Source organism: Ranitomeya imitator, chromosome 1, assembly GCF_032444005.1.
Source record: "Ranitomeya imitator isolate aRanImi1 chromosome 1, aRanImi1.pri, whole genome shotgun sequence".
In the NCBI taxonomy this organism is placed as follows: domain Eukaryota; kingdom Metazoa; phylum Chordata; class Amphibia; order Anura; family Dendrobatidae; genus Ranitomeya; species Ranitomeya imitator.
In genome coordinates this window covers 758,537,269-758,550,113 of record NC_091282.1, presented here as the reverse complement: position 1 = coordinate 758,550,113, position 12,845 = coordinate 758,537,269, and the positions used below count along the sequence as shown (strand labels likewise).

The 12,845-nt window shown below is 45.8% G+C and overlaps 1 protein-coding gene across 4 annotated transcripts in view; it reads right to left on the bottom strand.

The window, feature by feature from the left end:
• Nucleotides 1-12,845, bottom strand: part of KLHDC1 (kelch domain containing 1) — a 63,263-nt gene that overhangs the window by 34,925 nt on the left and 15,493 nt on the right. For all 4 annotated transcript variants that reach the window (XM_069735156.1, XM_069735134.1, XM_069735141.1 and 1 more), the window contains exon 5: nt 3,417-3,495. In XM_069735156.1, the coding sequence (XP_069591257.1) occupies nt 3,417-3,495 (79 nt within the window). The remainder of the gene's footprint in view (nt 1-3,416; nt 3,496-12,845) is intronic.

The window sequence follows — 12,845 nt, the reverse complement described above, 5'->3', positions numbered from 1 at the left end:
ATTTTTTGCAGCTAGCTCCGATATTGCTTGAGTAAACTTCCTCTCCGCTTTCTGCAGCTGCACTATATGATCTTCTGCGGTGCTCACCCTTTCCTCTACAGCCCCCACACGTTTGTCAATCTTTTGCAGGGCTGCATTTATCTGGGCTGTATCCCCCTTGACCTCCTGTAGCTGCTGGGTCAGGGATTGTTTGCATGATGACACCAGTGCAAAAACGTCTCTAAGGGTGGGCTCTGCTCCTGGCTCCTTATCTTCAGATCCCCCTACTACCACCGCCATGTCACCATCCCTGTTCTCCTGTTGTACCTCCAGCTCCTCTGCTGGGCTTTCCTCCTCTCCTTCTGTGTCTGCTCCGGCGTCCTCCTCTGCTTTTCCTGCGCTCCCTGCGGCCTCCACTCTAGCAAACTGCTGGAGCTTTGCCGCCGCTGCCATTCTCTTCTGGCATGCCGCGTTGTCCTTCTCTGCCTTCTCCCTGGCGTCGGCGCCATCTTGGCCGGTCCCAGCCTCGCCGGCTCCTGCGTCTCTTTGCCTCCTCCTGGTCATATTTGCTGACCTCGGGGCCGCCGCTGTTCACCGCCGCACTCCCGGGACTCTCCTGCAGCCGGTAAGCGCCGTGAATCGCCGCTCAGCTGCGGCTTATGATAATTACAGCGTTAGTAGCGGGAGCGCTCTGCCACACGTCCGCTCACATGGACATTCAGGCCACGCCCCGAGCGGTCCGCTTCTTCCTCGAGACCTCCAACCTGGACGGCCCTTTGTGTGAGCTCATCATCCAGCTGCTGCACTTTATCCTTACACATAATTTTTTTACGTTTAAAGATCAGTTCTATCAGCAAAAGTGTGGCGCAGCCATGGGTGCGGCCTGTGCCCCCGCGTACGCTAACCTCTTTCTGGGTTTCTGGGAGAGGTTGGTGTTTGGTGACACGGGGGCAGGGGCCGCTGACCATGTGCTGTGCTGGCTGCGTTATATAGACGATGTTTTGTTCTTTTGGCGGGGGACGGTGCAGCAGCTGGATGAATTCATGGGAGAGCTCAATAGCAATGTTTTCAATATTAAACTGACTTACAGGTATGATTATCACAAAATTGATTTTTTGGACATCAGTCTGGAAGTGGACTCTACTTTGTCCATCCAGACTGATGTCTTTCGGAAAACAACATCGGTTAACGCATTAATACATGCGAAGTCGGCACATAGTCAGGCCACTATAAGGGCCGTCCCGGTTGGACAGTTCTTGAGGATGAGGCGGATCTGCTCGACAAATCAAAGATTTGAAAAACAGGCTCTGGATTTGCAACAGAGATTCAAGGACAGAGGTTATAGTAAAAGATGTATAAAAAACGGATACAAAAGAGCTAAATCAAAAACTCGGGATTCACTGATACATAGCAATGCCAAAAAGAAAGAAAAGGATGATATGATCCGTTTTATTTCAGTATATAATCATGAGTGGGAGAGCATGAGAGCAATTCTAACCAAATATTGGCATGTTTTGAGTGCCGAACCCTCCCTGGGACCGTTTCTTAGTGAAAGGCCCTTAATGACCCCGCGTAGGTCGAAAAATCTTAGAGACCTCTTGGTATCCAGCCACTATGTGGCGCCAAGTACTAATCCATTTGGTATGACACATCCAGTCAAAGGTTCTTTTAAGTGTGACCATTGTGTGGCTTGTGCTAATATGGTCCGTACAACATCTTTCTGCTCAGTGGACAGTAAGAGGGAATATGAGATAAGAGAATATATCTCGTGCAACACCTCTAATGTGATCTACTACGCCACATTCAGTTGTTCCCTAGTTTACGTAGGACTGACGTCACGTGAATTGAGAGTGCGTGTAAGGAAACACGTACGGGATATTAGTGCGGCAAGGTTAGTGGATGATGTGACAACACTTAAAACCATCCCTAAGCATTTTAGGTTAGTACACAATTGTAACCCTGAGGACTTTATGGTGAGGGGTATAGATGTGGTGCATACAGGTATTAGAGGAGGTGACATTAAAAAACTCCTCGCCCAACGCGAATTAAAATGGATTGTCTCACTAGGCACCATGAAGCCAGCTGGACTTAATGATGCACTTAATTTTGGTCCCTTCTTGTAATAGGAAATTATTGGGAGGCCCCTCAGTAATCCCTCTGCTTTTTGTACTTTTAACTGTTTGTGTGGTTTTGATTTTAATTGTTTTGTTTTGTATACAGGTTCTGTATTATTCTATTATGATCCCCTTTGGGACTACAGTGTCATGCATGGACTTTGATGATTATATATATTATGGGCTTTGGTCAATCCATGAAGGCACCAGCATAACGAAGTTGCGCATGGATTTGTACTGACTATGCATTATGGACTTTGGACAAACCATGGAGGCATTAGCGGAACGAATCTGCATACAATATCATCTTGTGGAGCCATCTGGATTTCCGGACACTGTCATAGATTTTAAGATTTGTTTTGTATTGTATAAATGGTTTTTTCGGTACCAGTAATATCTAAGGCGCACTTTACACTGTGGTGCGCGTGCGCGCGCCTGTCACGGGCACCCGCCACTTGCGGTCCGGCGCAGTCCTGGTGCGGCGCGCGACTGAGACACTTTGTACTCACTCGCGGCTGTAATCCGGGCAGGTCCGGGCGGCGGGGGAGTGGGTGTTTTTTTAGTGACGGCGGGCGCATGCGCCGTCATCATACAGTGTTGAATAAGCCTGGTCATTTGACACACACATGACCGGTATCCTAGGATACTTAAGGTCCTTCAAAGGAAGATTGTACCACACTTCCCCTTGAGAAAGCAGGGCTAAGAAGCGGCGAAACGCGCGTCGGGGACGTTCGGGCAGCGTGGCCACTGGTGAGGTGACATCTATACCTTCCTCCTTCTCCCTTCACCCTTTATTTACCTCCCTCTGACTGTCACAGCACGGTCTATGGAGACAGACCCCTAATTGGAGGGACTAGGTTCATTGCAATGGAGCACGGACCATTCGATCAGAGGGGGTGATTTTGTTACTTGTTTGACTTACCCTGGGAGCTGTTAGGCGGGTTGGTGCCCCTCACCTGTTGTTACATATCATGTGTTACACTATTATATGGAAATGTGGCTCGCTGTACATGTTTTAGGCATCTACACATCATTTTCTTTAATGTTTGTTATTTTTGTGCTAGTGTTTTGGTATATGTAATTAAAGTATTTTTGTACATTTTTAAACAAACTCCATGTCTTTCAGATATGGCTTATATGCTGTGACAATGCAGATAGCTCAGCTATAGCTACACAGGTGCAGCGATAACCGCGAGACCCGGCCTCTGACACTGCTGCGGACAGCTGTGCACCCAAACCTGGAACCAGAGCGGTGTCCTACAGGGTTAGAAAAATACGCTTTAGCCTCCCCCCCCCCAAAAAAAAAAAATACAGTTGTATTACCCATGATGCATCATGAACATCAAAGCAGTCATTAAGTTCATGTTGTCTTCGGCTTCCATAGCCACCGAAGTAGATCAACCTGTGTGACAAAAGTACGGAGTGTTTGCAGCAGGACAGAAGACGAGGCAGACTGATCGCTACAGATGGCTCTTGGTGGCAGATGTGGCATGCTATTTACATACAGCTCTGGCAAAAATTAAGAGACCACTGCAAAATGTTCAGTTTCTCAGATTTCTCTCTTTACAGGTATATTTTTGAGTAAAATGTAAATTGTTCACTTATTCTATAAACTTCTGACAACATGTCTCCGAATTTCCAAGCAATAAATTTTGTATTTTTTTTCCGAAAAGGAGAAATGGTCAAAATTAAAAAATAAATAAATAAATAACCCAGTGCTTTCAGACTTCAAATAATGCAAAGAAAACAAGTTCATAATCATTTAGAAACAACAATACTAATGTTTTAACTCAGGAAGCGTTCAGAAATCAATATTTTGCCGAATAACCATGATTATTAATCACAGCTTTCATGCGTCTTGGCATGCTTTCCACCAGTCTTTCACAGTGCTTCTGGGGCAAATATGTAAGCAGCTCTTCTTTGTTTGATGGCTTGTGACTATCCATCATCCTCTTCATTACATTCCAGAGGTTTTCAATGGGGTTCAGGTCTGGAGATTGGGCTGCCCATGACAGGGATTTGATGTGGTGGTCTCTTAATTTTTGCCAGAGCTGTATAGTACATGCCATCCACATACACCGTACATGCCAGTTACATAAGGTACACAGTACATGCCATCCACATACGCAGTACATGCCAGTTACATAAGGTACACAGTACATGCCATCCACATACACCATACATGCCAGTTACATAGGGTAACCAGCACGTGCCAACCACACATGCAGTACATGCCACCCACACACGCAGTACATGATATTTACATAGGGTACACAGTAAGTGCCACCTACTGTACAAATACGCAGTACATGCCACCTACATACAAAGTACATGCCATTTACACAGGGTACACAGTACATGCCACCTACATACGCAGTACATGCCATTAAGGCTGGTTTCACATTTGCGTTTTTTGCCGCAGCGTTTGTACCGCATATAAACGCATGCGTCGTGTTTTCCTATATTTAACATTAAAAACACATGCGGTTTTTTTTGTTAGCGTTTTGCCGTGTTTGACGACGCATGCGTTGTTTCGTTGCTTGCGTCTTGGCGCGGAAATGCAACATGCAGTAATTTCTAGAGGTGTCTATTTTCCGCCAGGAAACGCATGCGTTCGATTGCGCAAGGTTTGCGTAAAAAAAACACGTTGCTGTCTATGTAAACGCATGCATTTTTAATAAAAGCACATGCGTTTGGTTGCGTTTTTGAACACGTGTTTCAATTGAGAAAACCATGTCTAGACACTGATAAGCCACCCCCCACCATCAAGGTGATAAAAGGGAGGTGTGGACAGTTGCAGGTCACTTCTCACCAGACTCTGAAGCAGACGAGACACAGACAGGCTACATCTTGGAGGATAACAAGATCCTGAACAATGTGAGGTTATCCTAGCCAATGCCTTTATTTTCTATTTTCTGTCTCTACATGTCCTAATTTCTGCCATTTCTTTCTTTCTACATGAATCAGAATGTCTTCTTCGGATTCTTCATCTGGTGAGGAGTTTCGGCCAGGACAGTCGGAAGAGGAGCATGTCAGTGAGGTGAGTACTTGCCTCGTCAGATTGGTAAGTATTCACTGTCACATCGACACATGTGACAATTTGATTTTTCCTTTTTTTTTAGAGCTCTTCTACTCAGGCACAGACCGGGCAGGAGAAGCGGAGTCAAGGTCCGGTGGAAAGACGGCAGCGGGTACGTATACAAGGCTGACTGTCCTCGGTGTAATATTCTTGAATCTTCCTTTCTTTCCACTCGTATTTCTTAACTTTTTTCTTCTGGAATCCTTTTGTATGTTGACTTTCCTATTCATGCCATTTCTCAGCATCTTTTTTCTTTCTTTTCCTTATGTAATTGAGCAAACTTTAATGACTTTCTTTAATTTTTAGGTTTCACAACGGGACGATGACCTGATAGACAATGAACTCCCTATCACCCTGGTCCAGGAGCGAGTCCCGTTGTGAGACAGCCGGGATCCACTGCACTCGAACAACACCACGATCCGGCGGTTATGGAATGAGGTGGCCCAAGCGATGTGAAATGGCTGGGACAACGCCCCCGACACGGGTCCGAACTGCATTTGGTAAGTATTGTACTGCAGTGTGAAGCAGCAGAGACCTTGGCAATGCTCACTCGACTGTGTGTGATGAAAGAAACTCTCCGGAGTTTCTCTCATCACACACAGTTGTCTGAGCACGGCAAAAAGTCCATTTTCTGACCATGTTTTTTTTTTTTTTTTTTAACAGTGGGCAAAGTCAAAACACGTTGGCGTTCGATGAAGGACCGCTTCAACAAGGACCTGCGTCAAGAGAGCCGTGTTCCCAGTGGTTCAGGAGCAAGGATCAGACGCTACAAATACCATCGCGTTCTGTCATTTTTAAGACTTGTCCTTGCCCAGAGAACGTAAGTATTTATCACATGCTTTAGGTTGTATTGTATTGCCATAATCTGTATTTTTAAATTCCACAGGATTTTGCGTCTGGTAAATTTTTGATAATAATTTTATTTTTCCTTTTTTCACAGCACATACAGCACGACTGTCGGCCCAGGTTCTGGAGCGGTCCTTCATCCGACAGCCACGGACCCGTCCCAGCCATCCAGCAGCAAGTGGGCCTTCCACACCAACTGGAGACCAGGGAGCTAGTCCATCAGGTCTTCCCCTTTCGCAGTCCTCTTCCACTGACCCCTTTTTTTTGGGCTCATCCCGGCAGCGGCAGAGGGCTTCGGACAGGTCACTCATGCCCGAGTTTTTGCACTTGAGCTCGGTTTTACACGAAGCAATCAAGGCTTTAGGTGACCGAATGGATGTTTCACATAACCTCTTGAATGCACGTATCCAGGAGGTCACCAAAAGCCTTGATCAAGTGAAAGCCGACCTCCAGAGGCCAGCTCATCATTTTTTTAACCAAATTGAGCAGGGCATGTCGGAACACCTTACTCCTGATCTCCAGCTGAGTGTCATGCAGGCCTGCAATGCTGCTTACGTGCAGGCTATGCAGCAGAGTCGGTATTTCCAGCAGACAGTGGGGGCATATCCACCTGTGCCTTCACTGTCACGATTGTCCTCAATGCCGACCTCTGCTGCATCCCACTGCACGGCCACCTCAATTCCTTCCACAGCCGGACACCACTACAGTACCACCATGCTGAGTGCAGTTGACATCCCACCGCCACCACCATGACATCCGCTGCTCCTGCTTGGACCTCCTCCACTGACACCATGATGCAGCAGGACCCTGGCATGGCCTTCCGCTCTACAAGCACTATGGACTCTGGCATGGCTGCACGCTCTACAAGCACTATGAACTCCGGCATGGCTGCATGCTCTACGAGCACTATGGACTTTGACACAGTGCAGCCGGACCCTGACAGGTCACCCGCCACCACACCACGGCATATGAGCCCACCAAGACCTCCCCCAACCAGGCAAACCAAACAAAAAAACCAGAAAAAAAACAAAAAACAGAGGACTCTTAGCATTCCTCCCCCTTCACCTACCAATGTGTCTGTAATGTCAGGTTTGTCTCACCCTGCCAGTGCGTCTCAAGCCTCTCATGTGTCAAGCCCCATCCCCGAACTTCCAGACCCGTCTAGTTTCATTGCCCCTTCTCCTGCCACCTCTGCGTCGTCCACGGTTAGCTAGGCCTCAGTTCTTCACACCCCTTGTTTACATCACTCTACCCGAAGCCGGCGCAGTAAAAAGTAATTTTTTGAGTTGTTAACAAAATAAAAAAAGTTTGATTTGCCACAATTATGTTTGGTTTATTGTGTCTTCTGCCGCCGGCAACACACACCGTGCGCCAAGAAACGTTGCCACACACTTACTTTTTGGGCCACATCATATCTCCAGTAGTTAAAAATAAAAAGACTGCAGCTTTGTGTGTCTTTAGTATACAGATATGAGGTGGGCCAAAAAATATTTCATGTATCTCCATAATCTCTTTTTGTCTGTGCCTAGTGTGGCAGTCTGAAGAGAAAATGGTTGAAATACAGTGCAGGCCTCTACTGAACAGGTCAGGTGTCAAAAAACTCATTAGTTATGACACCTGACCTGTTGAGTAGAGAACTGCCTTGTATAACCACCATTTTCTCTTCTTTATACATAATCTATTACACACAAATTGAGGGGACAATGGTGGTCACATGCTACATATCTATGCTCACCTGCACAGGTGTCAGAAATAGTGAATTCATGAGCCTGTATATGTTTATCATGAATTCATTATTTCTGACACCTGACTTGATGAGTATAGATAGTGTGACAGTGATTGTCTCTTCAGTTTGTGTCCAATGGATACAAGAGAAGAGAATCATGACGCAATGACGTCAATAAGCTTACCAATAAAGCAACATGGCTGCCATTACTAGCAGTATGTTTCCAGTGTTTTATATCAGTATTTGCAAGCCAAAACAAGGAGTGGAACAATTAGAGGTAAATTATGATATTAACATAATAACTAGCACCTCTGCCTTCATCACCCACTCCTGGTTTTGGATTACAAAAACTGATATTAAATACAGATCAAATACTGCCAGTTTTAGGACAACCTTGGTTTGGAGAGGAAAAAGATAGGAGACAGTCAACACAACCAAAGCTAAAGTTTATTAATGAGAAATATTATTATCATTGTAGAAAATTACTGGTACAGATGTAATTACAACATGACTTTTAAACAACATTGTCCTGCCATGACACACATCCAATATCTGAATCAAAAAAGGCAGCAAATTGGTCCCGCATGTGACCAACGGCTGCAGTTGACCGCAGCGGGTGATGCTGGAAATCGGGCAGTGGGTGTGCAACTGGTTCATCCAGTTCAATGTTGGGTTGCTCCTTAACCATTATATAATTGTGCAGAACCATACAGGCTTTGACCACCTCGTCGACTGTCTCCACTTTTAGATTGATGGCTGATGCAAGAATGCGCCATTTAGCGACCAGAATGCCAAAGGTACACTCTACTGTTCTTCGGGCCCTGGTCAGTCTGTAGTTAAAGATCCTTCTAGTATGGTTCAAGTCCCGACTGGAATATGGCTTCAGTAGGTTTTCACACATCAGGAAGGCCTCATCCCCAACCATAACAAATGGCATCGGTGGACCTTGAGTGTTGGGGAGAGGTTGTGGCGGTGGAAAATTGAAATTGTTGCCATACACACGGCGGCCCATATCCGAGTTCTTGAAAGTCTGGGAATCGTTGCCACGGCCAAAAGCTCCAATGTCCACGGCGATGAAGCGACAGTTCGCATCGGCTATTGCCATGAGCACCACAGAAAAATATTTTTTGTAATTGAAGTACTCCGATCCTGTCCTGGCTGGTTTGATAATGCGAATGTGCTTTCCATCCACCGCTCCTAAACAGTTGGGGAAATCACACACATTCCAGAATTTTTCCACAATTTCAAGCCACATGTCCAAGGTGGGTAGGGGTATAAACTCATCCCGGAGTACATTCCACAAAGCCCGGCAGGTGTCCGCAACTATTCCAGACAGGGTGGATATTCCAAGCCGGTATTGGAAGTGGAGGGATTTCTGTGGCCAGAAATCTGGAAGAAAAACAAACACAAAAAAAACATTACAATCTATTCTTTTTATGGTGTGGTTACGATAAAAAAAGAAAGGAAAATACACAAAAAATACATGTCAGAAAACACTAAATTTGGACTGTCATTGGTTTAGATTTTGAACGTACCTTAATGTAACCAGCAGACGTTCCTCGGGTGGAATCGCTCTACTGAGCTGGGTGTCCTGTCGCCGTATGGCTCCTTGGACACGAGAAAGCAAATCCTGGAATGAGTCTTGCGACATTCGTGTATATTCCTGGAATTTCTCCAGGTTGGCATTAAGCTCGGCATAGAGCGTGTGATAGGCTCCACGGCTCTCACGTAGTTCAATAATGGGGTGCCTCTAAAAACGCCTACGTTTTCTCCTTCTCCATCTTTCGGGATTTCTGTCTTGCTCTCAAGCAAAAGCACAGGCAAGAAACAGCTTGAAGCTGAAATCCAGGTTGAAATAAAAGCTCTCCATGCGAAGATCCATCATGACACAGGATACAGTAGCAAACTGTTAAAATTTCAGTAGCCCTAGGGTCTATATATAGAGATCCCATCATGCACGCCTCTGTAGTCCCATTGGCGGTGTCTGGTTATCTTGATTTTTCTCTTGTGAAATTTCTCATGATGCGCACCAAAAACTCAAACGCAGGAAAAAATGCATGTAAACGCGTACAAACGCGGCGTTTTGTTAACCGCATGCGACAACGCATGCGTCTAAAAAACGCTGCGTTTGTACGCGTTTATATGCGTTTTTTCCACCACTTGCGGATGCGTTTTAAACGCTGCAGATTTAAACGCAAATGTGAAACTAGCCTAACACAGGGTACACAGTACATGCCACCCACATACGCAGTACATGCCTTTTACACAGGGTACACAGTACATGCCATTTACACAGGGTAACCAGTACATGCCACCTACATACGCAGTACATGCCATTTACATAGGGTAACCAGTACATGCCTCCTACATACACAGTACATGCCAGTTACATAGGGTACACAGTACATGCCACCTACATACGCAGTACATGCCATTTACACAGGGTACACAGTACATGCCACCCACATACACAGTACATGCCTTTTTCACAGGGTACACAGTACATGCCATTTACATAGGGTAACCAGTACATGCCACCTACATACACAGCACAAGCCAATTACATAGGGTAACCAGTACATGCCACCTACATACACAGTACATGCCAGTTAGATAGGGTACACTGTACATACCACCTACATATACAGTACATGCCAGTTACATAGGGTAACCAGTACATGCCACCTACATACACAGTACATGCCAGTTACACAGGGTACACAGTACATCCACAGCCCATGGTCCAGCTGCACTCTATAGGTTAGCTTTAATTAGTGCCCTGAACAGTAGAAATTCACATGAAGGCTTCAATTTAAAGGCTGAACGCCATTTTTTACAATCCTGATGCTGCTAATTGTCCAATTGTTTTGGCTCCTTTGCAGACCTCTGCATCTTCACTTCTTGCCGACCTATAAATCCAATCTTGATCGTGTTGTCTTTATGGCTCCAGCACTTTAGCAGGAGGTCAGGTCCTTGGCTGTCAGAGATGGCCGGAGACCCAGAGGACAAGGCAGAAACAATGGCTGTGCTTCTCCTGGACATAGCCATCATGTGTCTGCCTGGCAAAGCGGTTACATGCCAGAGGGTAGATTTTCTTGTAATGACAGATGCACATGAGTGGGTAGAGCTGTGCATGTGTGACCATCTCCTGTCACTGCGGACAACGCAGCAGTAGGGGTCCCCCTTTTCTGGAGATGAGTACATGTCCAAGAGGTGGCAACTTGGGTCCTGCATCCATCAGACATTTCTGATTTATCCTGTGGCTCTGCCATTCATGTCAGTCATCACATAGCTCCTTTAAGGTCTATTCATCTGGACAGGTGCATAATTCCTGACAATTGTGCACGCGATGTGACGGGTATATAGCAACACAACATCATTGGCACAGCTCAGCGGCCGATGTGGAAGAGAGCGGTGCCAAGCAAACTACGTAAGGGTGTAAACATTAGTTATCACATAGTAGACAACAACTGGAAGGAAATCTAAATGCCGGATGAGACACGAGTCCAGATTTGTTCTTTCCCTGTTACCATGAAGATGCATAGGTCTGCATAGAAGCTGTACAAAGAAAAAAAATGAAATTTAAAAAACAGAGTAATAATTCTTCTTCATAGATTGATATTGTTGGATAATGCTTGTAAAAATAAGCACTTTTGCAATTTACTGCATATAAAAATGTGCAGCAGTTCTTGTAGGCATATGCAACAGATTGGGACTTATTATAAGTGAAAGGAGGACTTTATACTAACCAGACAGCAGATGGCGATAGTGTGTAAAGTTATATACTTGCTGTAATGTGGGGAGGGAAGCTCTCAGTGGTTGGTTGTTTTTTTGCTGTAATGTGGGGAGGGAAGCTCTCAGTGGTTGGTTGTTTTTTTACTTTCGGTTTTGCTTTTCTTCATGAATGTGTTGTCTTCAGTGCACGGACTGTGTGACACTGAATTGTATCTCATGTTTATCCAGTATGAAGTAAATACTGTTTACTCAAGATATCTTGCTGATTGAAGCTCTCCTAAGGGTACCGTCACACTATAACATTTCGATCGCTACGACGGTACGATTCGTGATGTTCCAGCGATATCCTTACGATATCGCTGTGTCTGACACGCAGCAGCGATCAGGGATCCTGCTGAGAATCGTACGTCGTAGCAGATCGTATGGAACTTTCTTTCATCGCTGGATCTCCCGCTGTCATCGCTAGATCGGTGTGTGTGACACCGATCTAGCGATCTAGCGATGCGATCCAGCGATGCGTTTGCTTGTAACCAGGGTAAACATCGGGTAACTAAGCGCAGGACCGCGCTTAGTTACCCGATGTTTACCCTGGTTACAAGCGTTAAACTAAAAAAAAACAAACAGCACATACTTGCATTCTGGTGTCCGTCAGGTCCCTTGCCGTCTCTGCTTCCCGCACTGTGACTGCCGGCCGTAAAGTGAAAGCAGAGCACAGCGGCTGTGCTTTCACTTTCACTTTACGGCCGGCAGTCACTGAGTGCGGGAAGCAGACTGCAAGGGACCTGACGGACACCAGAATGTAAGTATGTGCTGTTTGTTTTTTTTAGTTTAACGCTTGTAACCAGGGTAAACATCGGGTAACTAAGCGCGGTCCTGCGCTTAGTTACCCGATGTTTACCCTGGTTACCCAGGGACCTCGGCATCGTTGGTCGCTGGAGAGCTGTCTGTGTGACAGCTCCCCAGCGACCACACTACGATTTACCTACGATCAAGGCCAGGTCATATCGCTGGTCGTGATCGTAGGTAAATCGTATAGTGTGACGGTACCCTAAGTACAGTGGTGACTGCAAGAAGACGCACTCTGCAACAGGTTATGGGCCCAGGCACCCCAGATAACCCCAGACACCCCAGGCACCTCAGATAACCCCAGGCACCCCAGACACTACAGGTCTGCACTACAAGCTCAGAAAGAAGGATCCTGGTTTATAGCCCAGATAACGGAGCACACAGATAAGCTCTGTAAACAGAAGGAACTAAATCCAGATACAGAGTGACAGAGGAATTCAGCATCCCAGGAGCTGGATATAATTGCAGAGAATTCACAGGACATACAGGAGAATATCTTCAGTACAACTCTCTAAACAAG